We start from the raw sequence: 20,600 nt of genomic DNA on the forward strand, positions 1-20,600 counted from the left end.
TTTTTTTATAGTCCTGCTGAACTTTCTTCATTAACTCTGGCCAACATGCTCTCTGACCTCAAGTGAAAGAACTTCTTACTGGGGATCAGTGTACTGTAACAATTTATTATTGTGACTTGGGGTTTACAAGCAGCAGATAATTGATCTTATCTACATATTGCCACAGGATTAAATATGCTTTTCCAAGTGCTTCCTCAACAAATAATGACTACACAATATTTTTGGTCATAGCTCAATACTTGAGATCTGTTCTTCTGATCAGCTTGGATTTTATACATTTAATATTTATGATTCATCATACTGGCAAGGAGTCAATATCAGTGTAATTAAAATTACAATGCATTAGATTTTATTTTTTACAATATCTCTTAAACATGATACAGTGTATTTGTAGTTGGTTAACTCAATGACTATTGGAAGTACAGCCATTTTAGTTTTGCTTTGCTTTATTCACAGACCTTTCCGCTACATTAAATCATTGCGGTCACTTATAGTCAGCTTCAAGATGATCGATGCTTATTGTCTTGTTTATATACAATATAGACTACACAAAGGGACTAGAAAAATAGGAACTCATACAATGTAATACAGTCCAATAAAACAGCGTTGAAAGAAATACTTCCTCTGTGAAATGGAGAGGAGTTGATTAAACAGGTAATTTTCTGGAGTCAGTTTGTGGTGGTGTTGACTTGGATTGCATTATAACTGAAAGATGCTTCTAAAATTAAATTTCAAAGTCTCAATGTAAAGTGAATATCAGTTTTACAAAGGTAGTATTCATTGCAGGACTTTTCTATTGGATTGTATTACTTTGTACAGCGGTCTCATTATATGTGGATGTCTGAGTCTATTTCTTGGGATTGGGCATCCAGGAGCCAGGCTGGAACGTGTTTGCAGTGCTGGTGGGGTCTTCACTGATCTCCTGCTTGCCGAAGCTGGTCGTGGCTGCATGGCCCTTGGCCACAGTCTTTGCAGGAGTCGCCACCAGACCTTCCTCATACTCCTTGGCCTGTAGGGCCAGTTCTTTCTCCTCCACTTCCTTGGCCTTCAGTTTAATGTGCTCCCTGTAAGAATCATTCTTCAGCAGCTCCTACAAGTGGACATACATACATATTTAGGGTTTCTGCAGTGTTCACCAAATTAAATGTAAGACTTTTTTTAATACATCACATAATGCAATTTAATAATTTGTTCATGACCACACTCAAAGAATGATGTTCAGTAGGGATGATGTGGCCTAGAACTATTTATTAAGTATATTAATTAATTTACATTCATAGCACATTTTGTCAGTACTTTTCAGCTATATATATATATATATATATATATATATATATATATATATATATATATATATATATATATATCAATAATTCCTCATAATCAAATAACGCGACCTGGATCCAGATAAGCAGCAGAAGACTGATGGATGGATTAACCGATGAAACATTTATGAATTAAGTTTTTGCTGAAATCAACACTTCCCCATGATGAATCAATGAGCTTCCTACCTACTGTGGCTGGCAGTGTTTGCTGCAGGTCTGATGGCCCTAACTGAAACTCCTCCTCCTCCTCCTGCACATGCAATCCACTGTCACAACAAACCCATTTGTAATTTATAAAGTCTCCAAATGGCCCGCTACCACGTGCAAAAAAAGTTATAAATAATGTTACTGTCTATTTCAGGCAAGAAATAACATTCAAGACCCTTGTAAACCAAATTTTAGACTTTTTAATACATTTTTAGGCCCTTTCTTTTGACAGATCTGTATTCTCGCAGATAACCTGATATTAAATGTTGTAGTCTGTGACACCTTATATAAATGCTGAAAATCCTCTATTGAGGACATGCAAATTATTTTACAACATTGCCCACGATGGTTAATAAGATCAATTAAAAAGGGACAGATACCGTAGTATAAATGGAATTGCAAAATCTCTGACACTTCACACTCAAATGTATCATCATATCGCCCACCCCAACCAGACATGATCTACCAAGGTCTGTGGTGTTGGAAATGTTAAGGTGGCAGTTTCCTGAAGATTTGAGACAATCAAGCGTGACGACAAGATTACTTTACGGAACCTCCAAACTGTCTTGCAAAACTGAACCAGTGATAATCAACTACCTCTGTTTGTCTTAGAGAAAGGCACAACAAGTGAACTTCTCACTATTTCAAAAGTAGAAGAGACATGAAGTTGCACTGGGCAGCTTCCAGGAACAAATGTGTGTGTCTGTTCAGTATGAAGTAGGGCATTTACTAGAAAAAGAACAAGCGTGTTCAGTTAACCTATATTGGGCCAATAAACCCTGGTTAAAAATGTAGTGCTTGGAACAGATTGGTAAACCAACATGACAGGAGGCATTCACAATATAAACAACCATTCCAGCTCATGGAAACAATTATAATCTGAACATAGTCCACCAGTGGAAGAGTTACCCACTTGAGCCACAGCTAGTGTCCGGTGATGTTAGCCTCTCCCTAGCATGAGAAGCCAAAAAGGAAGGGAGGACTGGGCATAATGCTGTTGTGTGTTGGCAGAACTGAAGGACTGGAAAAGAGGGGAGAGCCGTGGGGAGGGAGACAAACATACTGAGCTGCTTTTCCAGCCTGTTAATGACAGGATTTATCCAATCAATTTATGTCGGCTTGGACCGGGAAGAGAGGGAGCGTGACAAGGGGTAGGGTAATGTGCTGGGAGTGAAGCCTTGGCCACATCAACACTGTCCAGCTGTCGATGGCAGCTATTGGGCAGACGCAAGGCAGAAAATTGGAAGAGAATGTTCTGGCAATAGAGGCAGGGGATGGCATTGGCCACTGGCCGGTGAGAGAGGACTGAGAGATAGAAAGAGTGCCTGGGTACTGGCCTTCCAAGGGATTTCCTATAGACACACATTTTTCCGGCCAAATAATTTCCAGCATTCTCGCATTTAAAGAGCAATAAACCCAGTGAGAGGTACACGAGGGGAAAAACTGCACTACTTCACTATTCCCATCTTGGATATTGCCAGAAATAAAAACACAAAAAGCATGGATGCAGGCTTTTGCTGGAAAAAAAGAAAAGTAAACTAGGACATGGTATCAGTGAGCCCCCTTGTTCAGAGGCTGTCTTTGCTCTCCGCCTCGCCATCAATGCACTTCAGCTGCTGTTTATTTTAACACCTGTCCCCCAAAGTTCCTGGATTCAGTTCGAAACTGTAAGATAAAACAAATCAAAGCCTTTCCTCTCTATCTTTGCTTCTTTCCCTCCCTTGTAACCAGCCCCCTAGAGTCCAACCATCAGCACAGCGGGGAGGCTGGGGGTAGACGTACCTCGACGGAGGGGGGCTCCTTCCGTCTGCCTCGGATCCAAGCTGGAGGAGGAGAGAGGAGGAAAAAAGAAGAGTGAGAACACCCACACAAACATACGCTGCACAAACAAAACCTGCAGTCATATTTAAAGGCTGCAGCTATAGCATCACCAAGTTTCAGGGCACTACAGTAGCTTGGTGCAAAAACTAACCAAGCTAGTTGGGAAAATGTATCCAAGGTTTTCACTTTGTTTTGTTTCATTTCAACTCCGCGAACTATAAGGAAACATGCAGCATGGTAGTAGTTCTACACATGTTAACTCTAAACACTAATACTGCTTTAGTGTAGGCAGAGCAGAACCACTGAGTGCTGTGTCTCAGAAGAGACAGTGTGAATCTGCTCTGATCTTTGAATTTGAAAGTATACACTCTGTCATTCTCCATCAGTAGCTCTGTCCTTCTTTCTCCCCCTGAGTAGAACTGTGTCTGTCTGTCTGTCATCTTTTTCTTTTTAAGGAGCTCTATTTTGGCTGAGCAGGCTGCGCAGAAGAGCAGGTTAAAGGGAGCCAGAAAGAGAGAGAGAGAGAGAGAGATTTTCTAACTCTTCCTCCAGCTAGCACAGGGATTCTGGGCCTCTTTTATCCCTTTCTTATTTGCATCCTGATGAAAATGCATGAGGGATGGGGCGAAGCAGGATGAGGGGTTTAAGGTGGATAAAGCCAGCCTGAGACAGAGGGAACAGTTTGTATCCAGTTGTAAGAAATTTGAAACACTATTTTATGATACGGTTGTATAACACCAGCAGAAGGCGTCTTTGATAAACTCATGAATACGCTTTTCCCAACCCCCATCTCGCAGTTTGAAAAAAAAGAAAAAGAAAATCAATGGATTAGCCTAGGCCCCAATAGATGTAGCCATGAATTTGGTATTCCATTTTATTTGTGCAGCACTTTGTGTACTTTGCTAGGTAGCTCTCTTGTTAACATCGTCATTTATCCATGTTAGTGATAGTTAAAGCATGTAACAGTGATGCTGTGGTCCAGACTTACCGTCCCACTCCATCGGTATGCTGCCTTCTATATATTCATATTCGTTAGGATTGGCTGCCACTACCATCCGCTTGGCACGGACGAGCCTTCCTGGGAAACCACAAAGAAAAAAAGAGTAGAGAAAAAGATAGCGAGAGGGAGCAAGAGTGAGATAGAGATGCTCAACAATGATGCATACAAAACGCAAAGGAATACAAACACAAAGAGGCGCAGATACAATGCTCTCAGTCTCCTGCTCGCACAGACACACAGATACGGACAGACGCACAGACACACAAATACACAGAGGGATGACAGCACTGTGACAGGCCATGGATGATTACCTCGTGGCCCTCGGGCCCTTCTCCTCAGATCTCGCTGAGTGGCTCCAAATCTGGGCTAAGCCTTTATGCAAATCAGCCTCCCTTTAACCCAACCAACCACAGCCCCCCTCGCTCACAACCTCTTCCAATCACAGCACTCTGGCTAACAATGCCCTCCAAAATCAACATCAAGCCGAGCAGGAGACAAAAGAGGTCAGATATCACAGAGAACAGGAGAGGCACGAGCTGCGCGGAATATTAAGTGCTCCTTTCCCTATCTGTATACAGCACGACGCTCGCTAGCAGCAAGGCCACCACCAATTATTTTGGTTGAATCTGCTGATTAGACAAGTTTGGCTGGCACACAATGACATGGAGACAGAGGTAGATGGGGGGGGGGGTTATGGGCAATGGAGAGAGATGGAGACAGAATGAGATGGAGAGCTTTAAAAAAAGAGCTAGTTGTGTCTTTGTGTGGTTCTACAGAGCTTTAGACAGTGTTCACTAATAACAAGTGTTTCCATAGTTTCTCTTCCCAGGTAGCCGGATGTCCAACCATTGCTCCCATCCCTCTGAGAAATGATGAGGCAAGGAAGGAGGAGGTAAAAGGAGGAAGAGGGGGAGAGAGAGAGAGAGAGAGAGAGAGAGAGAGAGAGAGAGAGAGAGATGATGCATGGCAAACATGGCTAGGAGAAGAGAAATGGATGGGCAAGGAAAACAACACGCTCCAAAACACAGACAATCTGTCAGGATTCCATCACCGTTTCTCCGCAGCTGACTGGACATGGACAAATGGAGGCAACACCCTCCATGCACACTGCAGACTGATGGCCTTAATGTTTACTTCAGCCATTACAGATAGCTACGGCACAGGGATGGATGAATGATGGAACTCAAAAGTGGCTAAGTGCGTGTACGGGAGGCTGTTTGCTTGTGCCTTCTTATTGAAAGTTTATCTATATTCTTCCAACGAAGACAAAAACATTTTTCGTGCATGTGCTGTTTTGTAATTATGCCTTATGAGGATGATTCCTTTTCATACTTTATCCAGCCTATATAGTAATCAGGTCAGCTAATTAGGCTAGTATTGCTTTGGTTCCCACTAGATTGTCACTATAGGGCCTCACAGGTTCCAGCTCTGCAGCTTTAGTTTTCTGATATCCAGCTCTGACAAAAGCACTGCATTCTCAGACTCTCACCATATCTGCAAAGCTGGCCCAGCAATGTGTAAAACACATCCTATGATCCTCACACTTGTTTACATGTATGCCTTAAAATGTCTTCTGAGAAACTGTTTCCTAGAAAATCCCCATGATAGCAGAACAAAAACAACTGCCAGCAAACAAAAGGCTGTGTTCTCTAGGCAATACTAACAAATACATTTAACAGGTATGCTAATTATAAACAGATCCTATCCATATTTGCATTGGTGTGGGTGGCAACAGACTGAAATGGTACAATTATGATACAGTCCCCATAAGCAATATGCTTAACTACAGCTAATGCCTAACTAATAAGCATAAAGAGAGGCACCCACTTTTTCTCTGTCTCTATCTCTCTCCGCTAGGTTGCATCTCCCCCTCTCCTCTCTGTCACACTCCAGCATGGCTCTACTCTTGTCGTGTTGCTTTTGCAGCATGACTAAACCCCTTCCACCACGGCTTTTATCATTGGCTTTGAATAACAAATACAGTATGTACATATATTTATGAAACACGGTTGATCCTCCCACCACATACACATTGGGAGGAGGCTTGTCAGTCTGATTGGGGTGAATCTCGCTCTCTCTGGTAATCTCTGAGCTGGGACAACTGCAGAAAAACACACAGACCAAGGCTCTTTACTGTACTATTCTACAAATGTACTACCGAAGTTCAAAAGACATACACCACTTCTTCCCAATCTTATAAACTCACAGGAGCTGAGACAACAATTAGTAAAAACAAATGTGAAAGATTTTGGAATTGGGCTGATGTCTTAAGTGCGTGCTTACTTTGTTTGACCAACAGTAAAAAAAAAAAAAAAATGTTTTTACAATAACATAAATTGAAGAAAAGCATAAATAAACCATTCATATTTAAAAGCTGTAGCTCTAGTAAATGTTACAGCTGTTCAAATCACGTCATCACACAGCACGAGCTGTCAAGTCATGTTCATAAAGCTTGAAATAACAAATATGTATCAGCACACAACAAAGTTGCCTTCTTATTCTGTCTAAAAGTTTAATCCACAAGACTTCAATATGATTAATATGAATAATAATCAATATGAATATTCAGTTTGAATGGAGGAATGCAATATAAATCTCCCCATTAAGATTTAACCAGTAAATATTTTTACTTTTATTTAAAAAATATTAGTCAAGATCAGTTGATTATCGATCAGTCACTACGTAATTTTTCTCACAATCGACTAACTGAATGATGTAGTCCTTAATGTTAGCTTCATATAGCCTGTACTTTAGGATCCCTGACACAGACAGTCAGCAAATTAGGAGTAAGCTATCTTTCTGCTTCACAGTTTCCAACCTCAGAGAGGCAGAGAGAGAGAGGTATGAAAGGTGTTAGGAGCTCCCGATCTCAGCGGGCCCCCTTGTGACAGGTCTGCATTCTCATCACTCACTAGGGGAAACCTACTTACCACACACACACACACACACACACACACACACACACACACACACGAGAGCAGGCAGATTAACCTGAGGGACAGGAGCGAGGACGCTGCCTCTTACCGTGAAGGACAAACGCAGCACTGCGTTGGAGAGGGGGAGGGGCCAGCGGCAGGAGGAATGAAATCCCACAGCATAAATATTCATGAGCCATCTCACCTGTCTGAGCGCGACTCATCTGTGAGCCTAGCTGTGGAACCAGGGGGAGGAGGGGAGAGGAAAGGAAGGAAGGGAGGAGACAGGGAGGCAGGATGGGTGAGGGGTTGCCTTGGCAGCCAGATCGGGAGCCAATCAAACGTCAGATAGGCCTATCCTTCCCATTCGTTAGAATAAGACGTGATGCGCTCCGAGGGTTGCTCTTTGAACCCTGAACACATCCCACTAAACTCCATCCCCTGCTTCAACACACACACACACACACACACACACAAAACCCCCGACTTCACACATCAGCTCCCAGGTGAGTGCTGCTGGGGGCGACCTGAGAGGTTTTTCACCTCCACAATGTCATTCCGGGGCGTCTTGAGCTGTCTCTTTCGCTGTGTGCCTTTCTCCTGCACTCCTGTCTTTGATTACAGAAGCAGATGTCAGGGGAACACACTTCTATTGGAGAGCCCTAAATCTCAGATAAGAACAAAACAGAATGAGCTCCAACTGATGGACCTACGTCTCATGCTCCTCATCATCAACACCGACGTCTATTCTGTAAAACGCCACGTTCCCTTGTCTCTGAACAGATTGCAATGCACACAAAAGCTCCCACTTGCAACAGCAGAAAGAGCCGCTTTCTCAGTCTTCATGACTGTGCGAGGTAAAGCAGTGAGTTTCAGACCTGACACTGTGGTGGAACAAAAAGCAGTCTTGAAGCAGGGAGCCCAAGAGGCTGGTTTGAGCCTAGTTTATTCCTCTCCAGCTGAGCTGTGTGCCAGAGAGAGGGATGGGGGACCAATACCTGCATGGTAATGGACAGCTTTATGAGGATGGAGTGATCCGATAAGCATCAGTGATACAAGGGCAACCAGGTACCAATACCGACACCCTCTGCTGTCTCGCTCTCTCTCTTCCTCCAATCTCTTTCCCTGAAAAAAAAAAAATGGAGGGGATGTGTGAGGCCTGTAACCATGGTTACCCATTAGCCCTGAGCCTAGTGACGCGGGATGAGGTTTAGAGGGAAAAGGCCAGCAGTTGTTTTGCATCAGTTCTGGTGAAAGGAGAAGCTTATAGGCGTAAAGTAGGCCTGCTGCTGCTGCTGTTCCGTTTTTTTATATTTTTTATTCAGCCCTCATTCTGTTTGTCCCTGTTGCTGTCGATCCCGCTGAGGCTTGAGCAACTCACGGCAGAACAGAGGAGAATAATTCATATAAAAAGTAATAACATGCTGAAAAGAATACTCTGATTTCCCCCGTGTGTTACTTTTAACTAAACGCAGGCGTACTTGAGGGTGGAAGGGATACTTTACCCCCTTCCACTTAAGACCACCCATCTTCCACCCATCCTCTTGAAGTCTCTTCCCTGCCCGATGGGTTATAGAAAAGGACAGTGGCGAGCCAGGAAGTCAGCGTCCTTTGTGAAGCTGTGGAGCGGTGTGGACCCCCCCCTCTTTCCTCCCCCGCTCCTCTGAGGCCCATACGTGTGATGTCCATACACCAAGCTGTCCACCCCTTTCTATTCACCTCCATCACTCTCATCCAACCCCCTTCCTTTTCCTTCCATTGCACCTTCAGTCCCCTAGTCCACTCGCTTCCTCCATTAACCTACCTCCACCTTCCCTCTCTCCCCCTCTGTCTGTCTGCCTGTTCCACACACTCATTTCACCGTCTTTCTGTCAGAAACCCTCCTTTCACTTTCACTCTCTCCATTCTTCCCCCACTCTATAATTTCACCCCATATGTCAGCATCCCCCTTGTTCTTTGTCACTCACTTTCGATACCCCACTTTCTTTTCCACCCTCTGTGAATCTCCCTCGGCCTTATCTTTCCTTCCTTACTCCTAGCCTTATTTCTTTCTGCCTGTCTGCTTTATTAAAATATTCTGAATTGAATAAGCAGCGGCAGGCTCCAGGAGATGTCTGCTTTGTGTCGGTCTGTCTGTCAGTCTTTCTGGCTGAGTTTCTGACAGACAAGGAGCACCGAGGTGTCAAAACATCTCGCTGGCCATCTGACCAGAGAGAGACATGAATGCACTGGACAACGAATCCCATCCACGCCAAATGGAAAAATTAATCCGATTAATATGTTGTCCTCATTCTGTTGGCATCATCAACTGCCTAGGATCACTCACCACAACACATTTACATAAAATGTGTAGGTTGTGAGACAGGTGGAGTCTGAAATGGATACAGATACAGGTCATAGTGTTTCATAGACCCACAAGATGCTAAAACTACTGATATTGGAGCTAGGCCCATTTGTAATGCTCTACCATGAGAAATAAATGTGCCCGTTTCTCATTTTCAGCATTTCAAATGCCTTTTTAATGAAGTAGTTAAACCACTCAATGATGTTCCACCACAAACGCATACAAATACACACTTGGCAAACAGTATAAATCAAGATGAGCTAAACCCACTTGGTTTCCCTATAATTATTAAACAACCTTCATTTAAACCCCATGCATTGCAAAGCTGTTGATCAATTACCATGATTTACTGTAGTGGCTCTGGACATAGCCGTTCCACTGACTTGGTGTCCTACTGTAGGATAGACCTTCCTTCATCACACCCTGGGGATGACTTGTGGCAGAATAAACAGCCATTTGGACCCTCGTCTCTCTCCGCTGTGACTCTTTCCATGGAAATATGCGGCTTGAATCAACGCTCTGATGACACAAAGCCATCTGTTGTTGTGTTAAGTGTGTTTGGGCATGAAGTGGAGAGAAAACACACTATCGCAGAATTTCTTTTCTTTTTTTAAAAACACAAAGCAGATACAAATGCGCATGCACACACAGTGTGTAGTTGTTATGCCACACAAACACAGGTACACAATCACAGATGCACACACTAATACAACAACACACACACACACACACACACACACACACACACACGCACCTCCTCCCTCAGTCCCCAGAGTCACCCATCCTGAAATAGCAGAACTGAGGCCTTTTCAGTTTTTCACTTCATAGAACAGAGCTAGGGAATCAAATAAATAATAGACAAAGAGAGAGGGATAGTGATAGGACGACAAGTCAATGCATCTTTTCTCTGCAACAGCGTGGCGCACCTCTGAAGAACCTCTGAATCCCTTCCATTCTCCACATAGTGGCGAGGACCAATAGATTAAAACTGCATGGCACACACTGCTAAAATGAATAGCACTAAAAATACATCCTTTTTACAGTGACATGAAAGAAAACTGCCTTTCCCCTGTCCAGTATTGAGCAGCCATTGATTCCAAGACAAAGGCTACACCTCCTCAAAGAGGTAAGAAAAATAGCAATCATACAGGCAATTATTTTCAAATGTGCCTGCAGCGGCCGATAATGTCAGTGCGCCTCGCTTCCTAAATAAAGGGAGGGAAGGCAGGCGTCAAAGCTGCAGGCCCACTGCTGAAGACGAATGAGCCCATCCAAAGAATGCTTTGCTTTCTTCTGGGCAGCATGACATGGCGCCCCATGCAGTGTAAGGCAGAGCTGGGCCTGGGGGACAGACGCACACAGAAAGAGAGAAGAATATAGATTCTCTATTCAGCTCTATGGAGCTAACACCAAGGCAAAGACCTTCTAAAGACCAGTGGCCAGATTGCCAGTGGCTTGCTCTTGTAGCCCTGCCATAGACAACAATCACTGGGGCTCCACAGCCTATAGCATAGTTTTCTCTATGGGGCAGCAGCACACAGTAGGCCTCTTTAGCTGGACCTTTTCTAAAGACAGACAGACATTCTCCCTCTCTAGGCGTCTACTTCAGACTCAGGCCTTTTCATTTTGATGTGCAGCAGCATTTAAGGAGAGGGGATAGAAAGCTCTCTGCTGGGTCTAGCCTTCCACACTGCTGAACTACTCTAATGTTGTGAATAGAAATCTTCACTGGACTAGCTTCAAAGAAGGAGAATTGAGAGGCAGAAATAAATGGGAAGGGGCAAGGGAAGGAAGGACTAACTACCTAAGGAGAAATCTGGGCAGTTGAGATCAGATAGGGCAGAGTGAGAGTCACATAAAACAAGCAGTTGCTTCCTTTTATTTTTCTGTCTTAGCAGCCATTAATGTCCTCATACATAGCCTACCACACACGGAATTGCTTATGCCCCAGTTGTCTAAAGTAAACAGATTGAGAGAGGTAGAAAATGGGAGTAGCAAAGCATGGATAAAGGTAGGGAACTGAACACTAGGGATGGACAAATGAATAGGCTAAGTAGGCAGAGTTGAGAGAGAGAGAGAGAAAGAGAGGAAGAGGAGAGAGACTCCTCACCTACTTCAACCACTACTCTACCCCACTACTATGTGCTGCAGTGGAAAGCCCTGCGGTCCATGCCTTAAGGCCCTGAGCCCACGCTTGGCCTATCAGTTTAAGATCAAAAAGAGCCCGCTTTAGCAAGACATATGGACTGAATAATGCATCTGCTTTATTTCCACAAGGCTGGACGGGGTGAGTGGCAGAGAAAAAGAGGAAAATGTGTGTGCCATATATTTCTATTTGTTTATTATGAACATATATAGAGTGTGTATGTGCCTGTCTGCCGTTTATGAGTGTTTGTTCTTAAACAAGTTTTTTTTACAGGCCAACAAGCCTCTCCACAGTGTCACTTTTGCACGATTGGGCAGGGAGTACAGTAGCCTGTAGCGTGCTAGAAAAGGGGCTTCTGTGATGTCTCATTTGAATAGTCTGACAGCCAGGGGTGGAGGAGCAGCCTTGTAATGAATTATAAATACGAGGTGGGTGCAAGTTTCCCCCGCAAAATGCTGAGAAAAGGTGAAGCACAAAGTCAAGTTCAGACAGAAAGATACCAGGCTTGCAACCTGCCAGAGGTCGGTCCCTCTACGGCAAAGCAAAAAAAACAAACACAAGCATGTGTAGGTGGTACACGGTTATTCCCAGATTATTTCTGTGTAGTTTAGTTCCCATATAGTGTCTGGAATGGGAGTGAACTCTGGCAAATATCATTAGGCATAACCCTTTGTTATGAATATGCCAAAAGGTCCATGCTTGGTCAACCAGGGCCACGTTCAGCCCCAACAAAACGTAGCAACACGTTTTTTTAAACTGAAACGGGGGTGCGTTGAACATCCTTTTGTGTGTGCAAGCGCTCTGCCTTTTTATTACCATGTGTTTACATGCAAGTCTCTGCTGATTGGGTATCACTTGGGACACAGCCAATAAACGAGAGAAACACCCACCAAAAGAGAGAAAACATATCTCAAAGCGTTGCACACCGTTTCACACCATTCAGAAAAAACATGTTCAACACGTGCATACCGTTTTGAGATTGAACCTGCCCCAGCAGTATCATGTTTGGAGCAGGCAAAGGGTGTGCTCTTTGACCTGTGACCCCTGACCTGTGGTCAATAGGTTGGGAAGGACCCCTGCTAATGATAATTTAAGGTGGTAAAAAGAGGGGAAAGTGAGATTAGCCTGGATTTTGCTTATGAGTTAAACTACGAAAGACAGAATTTACGCACATTTAGTGCATCGCTATGTCTCCCCCTAAACAAGTTCATGTACAGGAGTGGATATGACACACACAGTCACTGGAAATTTGTGTGTTAATCGTCAGTATCTCCTTGTAAACACCTTGCAAAAAACAAGTGTGCTGTGTTTTTCAAATTAAAAAAGACCATTGTGCCAGGATGCCACAAAACCTCCTTTGCATTTGCTGAGTCATTATAATGGCCTACAACTCTCCATTAATCCTATTCTAGACACACTTCTTAAAGACACTCTGTGAGAAAAACAGGACAACTGAAGAAGTACTCACAGTTTAGTCGGCTAGGCCAACAAGCGTGTCCTTGGCCTTCTCACAGTCAGAGACGGTTTGAAGGACACCATTGGTACCCCACTATGGATTAGCCTGATGACACAGTTCTACTGCTTGGCTTGAGCATTACAAACTATAGCCACCATGTCTCTGTAGGGATATGACCTCCTTCTAAATCCTCATCACAGACAAGTAATCATTTCATCTGTAACAGTGGAGGACTCTGTCCAGTGACAGTGGAGCTGCCATAATTCTGCCCCCTAAAATGAGTGAAATCTTACCTGCAGTGAGCTGCATTCAATCCTAAACAATCTTATTAAAAACACTGAAAAGGGAACGTTCTTAGTGAGTCGATTGCTCCATCTACTGGCGAGCTTTTTATGCTACAAGGGTGAAAAGGGTAAATGTAAAGTCATATCCACAGCAACACATCTTAGTGAAAACAACCAGGGTCAGGGACAGAAAAAGGCTAAATTAAGTTGAATCGCTGCATTTAATAAAGCTATCTTCATGTGTCTGCAGGGATCGAGATTGTATATAAATTCACGACTGGCTAATGTTAGCACAACAGGGCTTAATTTACCTGTCCATGTCTTCTGTTCTGGGATTAAGTAATATTTATTCCCCAAAGTATCTGTCCCGACGTGGTCGCGTACTATTCCAAACGTACGCCGTAGAACTCCAGCAATTCTGCTCATTTTCACAAGACAACCCAAAGGATTAGAGCTGTATTTCGTTTCCCTAGTAAGCTGTCTGCCTTCTCACTGGGTTGTTGTTTATGCAAGAGTTCATGGGTTCGGAAAAGAATGAATAAACTGTTTAGTGATTGGACGGCTATACTTGGCCAGCCAATCATCGTATTTGTCATAGAATGGACATTACGTTCCAACATGGCGGCCAATTGTATTGAGCTACTGCGAAGCTAGTCAAAATTAATGTAAAATAAACGTTCAGTTGTCAAAGCAAAGCCAGCTAATGAGATTTGGATATCGTATTTAGTATTACGGAGCTTTGGGTTCAATAACCTTGATTAATGCCTTGTTGGACCCGCGACATTTCAGTTTGGATAAAAAAACGTACTTCAGTGTAACGTTAACGTTAGCTAGTTAACATGATAGCCTTTGAGCTAGGTTAGCTAACGGTAGTATAAATTGAACAATAGCTCTCAAATTAAGATCCTTGAAGCAATGTTGGGGTTTCTGACAGCAAGGCAGGCTGGTCTGGATGACCCTCTGCGACTGAGACGTGCTGAGTCAACGAGAAGGTGAGCGAGAATACCAGTAACGTTATCTCAACCAGAAAGGAAATAAATACTGCAATCCAGGGAGCATTAGGCTATGCATACTCATAGTTAACTAGCTAGCTACTCAGAGAGCTCGGTAACCTAAAATCTCAATATACGGAGTCTCATTTTAGAATATATAGAGTTGTTCCATTGACAGTCTTGTGAAAAAATAAAAATAGAACAATTGGCATGTGCTAATATTTGAGAAGCTTTAGCTAATGTTTGTAAACACACAGTTCAATTTGTATTTATAGTGCCAATTCATAAGTTATGTCAGGACACTTTACCACACTATAATTTACAGAGACCCAACAATTCCCCCAAGAGCATGCATTTGGTGCGACAGCGGCCAGGAAAACAAAATCCTTTGTGTATACACACACACACACACACACACACACACACACTCATAAACTCACACACACTCACTCACACTCACTCACTCACTCACTCACTACCGGTCAAACGTTTGGGGTCACTTAGAAATTTCCATTCCACTCCATTATAGACAGAATACCAGCTGAGATCAGTTGCATTGTTTTTTAAACCAGGGCAGCAGTTTTCAGATTACATTATGTGCTTACATAATTGCAAAAGGGTTCTCCAATGTTTTCTCAGTTAGCCTTTTAAAATGATATCAGATTAGTAAACAGAATGTACATTTGGAACATTGGCTGAATGGTTGCTGATAATGGACAATGTAGATATTGCATTAAAGATCAGCCACTTCTTTCTACAACAGTCGAGAACCCTCTTGCAATTATGTAAGCACATAATGTAATCTGAAAATCAATATATCAATATATTGAATGAAAGTCTGAATATATTAAATGAATGTCTGAATATGTTGAATGAAAGTTGAAATGGAACCTGACATCATTGTCTGCCGCCATCTTGTGTTTTCGTTGTGATTAATCTTAACCAAAGTGTGACGCTAGGAGCGAATCAGCAAGAAATCTAGTGTCAGCAATTTTGAGCAATGAAGACATTATTAACACACTGGCAAATAGATGTACGGGCCAAAACACTGGTAACAGTAACCGTATCCAGTAAGGCTGTAACGATATGCGATATGAAATCGAAATCGCGACACTCACATCCACGAACCTGTGTCGCGGAGTGAGAAGGCAGAATCGCGACACACCCTTTCCAACTCCCAGAGTTATCCTTCCCGTCCAGATCCAATGCTACCACATCTGTAAATTACTATTATTCATTTTGGTGCCTTAGCCCCCTTTTGTCGGGTAAATTTAGCGAACTGTAAAGACGTTTTACTTATTTTCGTAACAATCAAGTATCAAAAACTGAGGAGGACACGCTGTTGGATGCTGTCCTCCTCTCCTACTTTAATGCCTAACGAATCTATCTCTCTCTCTCTCTCTCTCTCTCTCTCCCTGACCCTGTCTTTCACTGGTTGAAGCCTGAAAATATTGTAAACAAATTAATAACATAACTAATTACACTGGTCGGACTGTTCAGCTCTGTTTCAGACTGATACCTCCGGTTCAGGCTGGTCCTCATCCTCAACATGTGCCTTTTTCAGTCGCGGAAAATACTTTTCAATTCTCATCTGGATTGAAGCAGCAAACATTCAGTGTAAGAGTAAAAAAATGACATAACATTATTTATAATAACTATTTGATTCACAGCTGCTACATATAGTGTTTTGACCTCGACAATGCAACTGCGTTTTAACGCAAACTTGTGACTAGTTAACTTTCTAAAGCAGGCACAATCGCTTGTTTGCTAAGGGTTGGGTCGGGACTCCAACATTAACACACTGACAACATTGTATTCAGAATATAAAATATTTTTATAGCACTTTTTAATGTGTGATTGTGTAAAGGTGTTCACGAGATACCAACCTTTCGTGAACTTTTCGTGAATTTCGCCAGCTGTCTTCTCCATAGACAGTGTTTTCATGGAGACAGACGCTGAGTGCACGGGGGGATGATCGAGGGGCTGTGTGTGTGTGTGTGTTTGAGAGAGAGAGACGCGTGAGTGACAGAGACGGAGGAGAGCAGGGAAAGGAAATACAGCTGAACGAATGCTGCGTGCGTTAAAAAAAATGCAATGTGCGGCGGCAGGTGTTGGTTGTGTGGCACAATATAGTCTGTGTGGGGAAACACTGAGTAAACTGCCGTTTGCGTTCTTAGCACTGGAGTTAAGTGCTCGGGGTTGGATTGCTGTAATGATAATGGCTGGCTGCTAGCTGGCTGGGGGCTGACTGTGGATGTGTTCCCGGGCCGGGGCTGTTGTCAGCTCTCATCCCGACTGAAACACTGCAGCTATGAGGCAGAAGTGCTAACCACTGAGCCACCGTGCTGCCTGCTGTGGGTGTGCTAGCTGGCTAAATTACCATTAGATTAGACTAATCTATCTATAGATAGACGACTAATCTATCTATAGATAGACGACTACAGTTAACGTTACTGATGAATTTGTGGGTCAGCCCAGAGTTGTTAACCGTGGTCAAAACAATCATACTAAAAATAACTGAGCGTGTTGAACGATGTCGTAATCTTATGTTACCCACCAAGAATTAGCTAACGTTAGACCAAAGAATTCCTAATAAGGGAAGAAGTTGCACTCTGTCGTTAACTTCCGGCTTCTGAACTGGTTGCAGTTCCACCAGAGTTCCATATAGGGGGCGCTCACAGGCCAGTGCAGAATGAATGGGACTCTATGGAGCTATACCCCTCAAAATCCACTTTTCTCAGGATATCATTTTTTGTCTAGTAATTTGAATGTTGCATTCAAAAGGGGAGGTTAAGAAAATACACACTGCTGTTTTTTTTTTAAAGTGGCTTTTTTGTTCTAAAAAGCCTTTTAAAATGTCAGTGACGTCATACACATACGGCCAGAGATACTGCTTTACGGCAAGCTCTGAGTTGCTTCCTTTTTTCTCTCGAGGCATCGACAACACAGCTGACAGGTCAAGCTCTCCCTGTTAATACACGTGCTAGAAAGAGGTTTGCTAATGTTTTAAAGACCACGCCGAAATATTCACTCTGACATTGTGGTTCTGCTTCGGATGCCGTCAAGCGGGATCTCCGATCATAATCAGTCCTTCACTGACCAATCAGCATTCATTAGCAAAATGCTAGCGTGTTATGGGCAAAAACGACTCAACCTGTAAGAAATTCAAAGGACATAAGTACTCGTTCATTCAACTTTCGACCTATTATCCATGTTGAACTTACAGAAATTACAATCAAATCTGAGATTTCTCAACGACAATCAGGCGAAAGAGACAAATGTAGCCGTCTAGCTCCATAGAGTCTCATTTTGCACTGGACCACGATCACCCCCAGTGGAACTCTGGTGGAACTGCAACCTACAGGTTGGAAGCGTAATTGTCCATTACTGTTACAATTACCATTATTCTTAAAGCCCATCTTGCAGGGTTTATTTATTATTATTATTATTATTATTATTATAACGAATTTGCGCAATTTGCTTGTTGGTAATAAACATTTAAACTGTTACCCAACAACATCAAATACAATGGATATCACAAAACGGAATAAAATACGAAAAAGTAGTACTATTTTACAGAGGTTTGCAATAATTCTCTTTTTCCCCACAATGCATTGCATTACGTCACGTTGGGGAGACGACAGACGAAAGCCACGTCTCGGTTCACTGTCTGTGGTCTCGGTGTGTGCCACTGGTCTTGCAAAATATGGCTTTTGGTCTCGTCCGAATCCATGTGTCTTTATTATGTGTATAATAATATTGGAAGGAAAGTGAAACACAGCTTGGACGGGGATGCTGTTCGGCTTTTCACAAGTTTAGACAGCTAGCTACGCCAACGTTTGCTAACGTTAGCGCAACAGCGTTAGGCTAGACTGCTTCGCTCCTACGAGATGGGTGGGTTTTTGTTACGTTACACACAAAGCTAACTCGCTATAGTTAGCCTGTACGTATTCTAGAGGAATTAACTAATGTTGCGTAGGCAGCCATCATCTTCAGCAATCGGCAGTAGTTTCGGCGAGCTAACCACTACAGTATTGTCACCCACCATCAACCTCTGCTGCTAAAACCAGTCAACCTGCAGTGATGTTAGAAATGGAGAAACGCGGATGTGTTAGCAAGTTGCTGGCTGGCTACATAACGTTAGCTGATTCCGCTAGCATACGTACAGGCTAACTATAGCCAGATAGCTTTGTATGAAACACACCCATCTCGTAGGAGTGAAACTTAACATTTCATTCAATACAATTATGGTACAAAAGGAGCACTAACGCCACATGTCTTATGTTGACAACGTGGACGCAGATATAGGAAACTCCGAAGGCAGTCGTAATATTTACCTAGCTGTCTAGGCTAACGCTGTTGCGCTAACGTTAGCAAAAAGTTGGCATAGCATTGGAGCTAGTAGGCTACCATCAAAACATGAGATATTTAATCGAAAATGTGCTTACAACATCGGGGGATTTCACAGGTGGGACTGGCAAGTTAGCCCATAGCTAGCATGATGCCTTCTATTTCTAGATCTAGATAAGTTTACCGGTACTTATCTGAACTAACAACATGATCACTGTCACTAGATATAAAGAAAACCTTGACCTTCACTCGGTGCTATTCACTGACAGTAAAAACACCTCTTCCTCATCCCAGTCAGTCACCATAGTACTAGGCTGAGGCACGTCTCCCCAACGTGACGTCATCACCGAATTGCGTTAAAAAACCCACTAATACCAAGAACGACAAAAACTGGCCTTTAACACTATTTGGAGACATTTTTAACAATGATATACATATGTTGAGTGCTTTATGTACCCATTAATCAACAGTGGTGGTTAACCTGCAACATGGGCTTTAAGTCGAACGAGTTAATGAACCACTGAAACAATTTTGGAAACATTTTAAGGTACAAAAGAATCTTTAGTGTTGGATTGATTGATATTGAAATCTCTCAGCTCAGTCCGTAGGGACTTGGGTTGGGAACCGGAGGGTCGGAGGTTCAAGTCCCAGTACGGACAAAAGTACAGAGTGTGGATTGGTAGCTGGAGAGATGCCAGTTCAACTCCTGGGCACTGCCAGGTGCTCTTGAGCAAGGCACCGTACCCCCCCCAACCGCTCAGGGTGCTGGTCCAGCACTGGCAGCCCACTCACTCTGACATCCCTCCATTTGTGCATGAATAGGTCATGAGCATGTGTGTGTATTTCAGGCCTGTGTGTAGTGATTTCTAACAAACAGAGTGTAAATTGTAATTTTCCCACTGGGGATCAATAAACAGTAGAAGAATATTAAATTATTAATCAGTATCAATAAATAAGGTCTCTGTTGTATTACTGTGTTGCAAAGTGACATGTAATCAATGACAAAACAATACGTTTACTGAGTATAACTCTTCTCCAACCCCCACCCCCGCCAAAAAAAAAAAAAGAATCAAGGTTTGTATTGAATCGTGGGTCAAACATCGTGATACGATTTGAATCGTGGGTTTGGTGTGTCGTTACAGCCCTAGTATCCAGTACCGTTCTCCCAGTGAAGAAGTTTATTCACTTTTTCATCGTGGAAGACCGAATGAAAGGAACCTCTCTGGTCAGGCAGGTCCCTTTCATCAGGCTAACGTCAACATGCCTTTCATTCAATATATTCAGGCTTTCATTCAATATATTTAAGGTTTATTCAATATATTCAAGGTTCAGTCAAGGTTCATTCAATATATTCAGACTTTCATTCAATATAGAGAGAGAGAGAGAGAGAGAGAGAGAGAGAGAGAGATAACTACATTTGTGATTAACCAAATATCAATATGTGTCAACAGTTAATTCTATCGATTGGCTGAGTAGTCTAATAATGGTTTTATTCTATTTTATCTCATTTGCAACATAATGTCTGTGTTTGTTGTCTATTTCCTATTATCTTATTTTGATAATCTACTTGGGCTTTTGAAGTCTGATATGAACTAATGGAGTGTCCAGTGATGCTTAACTCTTCTCCTTTCTGTATCTGCAAAGGGTCCTAAGTCTGAAGTTAAATCCTGACAGAGACGTGGATAGAATCCATGGAAATGGCATCAACACCATTGACATTGAAGCAATAGAGGGCAGATAGTAAGTCCACGTAATCCTAA

At 42.8% G+C, this 20,600-nt stretch overlaps 2 protein-coding genes across 7 annotated transcripts in view; one reads left to right on the plus strand and one right to left on the minus strand.

The window, feature by feature from the left end:
- Positions 1-14,061, minus strand: ndufaf2 (NADH:ubiquinone oxidoreductase complex assembly factor 2). 3 transcript variants are annotated; one of them, XM_035991987.1, is made up of 4 exons: positions 13,508-13,538; positions 4,342-4,431; positions 3,315-3,355; positions 1-1,090 (listed from the first exon to the last, which is right to left on the minus strand). In XM_035991987.1, exons 1-4 carry the CDS (start codon positions 13,521-13,523, stop codon positions 848-850), a joined length of 390 nt encoding a protein of 129 aa, XP_035847880.1. In that variant the 5' UTR covers positions 13,524-13,538; the 3' UTR covers positions 1-847. The 3 variants fall into 3 exon arrangements, with proteins under 3 accessions (XP_035847880.1, XP_035847873.1, XP_031164948.1); XM_035991980.1 differs by lacking the exon at positions 13,508-13,538 and adding an exon at positions 8,267-8,330; XM_031309088.2 differs by lacking the exon at positions 13,508-13,538 and adding an exon at positions 13,810-14,061 and having other exon boundaries at positions 848-1,090.
- Positions 11,875-20,600, plus strand: part of ercc8 (excision repair cross-complementation group 8) — a 21,903-nt gene continuing 13,177 nt past the window's right edge. For 2 of the 4 annotated variants that reach the window (XM_031309086.2, XM_035991955.1), the window contains exons 1-2: positions 14,121-14,490; positions 20,485-20,580. In XM_031309086.2, coding sequence (XP_031164946.1) covers positions 14,414-14,490; positions 20,485-20,580 — 173 coding nt within the window. In that variant the 5' untranslated portion in view covers positions 14,121-14,413. Of the gene's footprint in view, positions 11,900-14,120; positions 14,491-20,484; positions 20,581-20,600 lie in introns of those variants that run through there. The other 2 variants (XM_035991963.1, XM_031309085.2) reach the window with 2 other exon arrangements.

This window comes from Sander lucioperca, chromosome 2 (genome assembly GCF_008315115.2).
Source record: "Sander lucioperca isolate FBNREF2018 chromosome 2, SLUC_FBN_1.2, whole genome shotgun sequence".
Taxonomy (NCBI): Eukaryota; Metazoa; Chordata; class Actinopteri; order Perciformes; family Percidae; genus Sander; species Sander lucioperca.

Excerpts from the sequence above, each read along its gene's own strand:
- ndufaf2 (XM_031309088.2), bottom strand. The coding sequence starts at position 13,924 with ATGAGCAGAATTGCTGGAGTTCTACGGCGTACGTTTGGAATAGTACGC. Across the intron at positions 4,432-13,809 it reads AGAACAGAAGACATGGACAG|GAAGGCTCGTCCGTGCCAAG; the intron begins GTAAATTAAGCC and ends GTGGTTTCCCAG. Across the intron at positions 1,091-3,314 it reads AGGAGCCCCCCTCCGTCGAG|GAGCTGCTGAAGAATGATTC; the intron begins GTACGTCTACCC and ends GTCCACTTGTAG.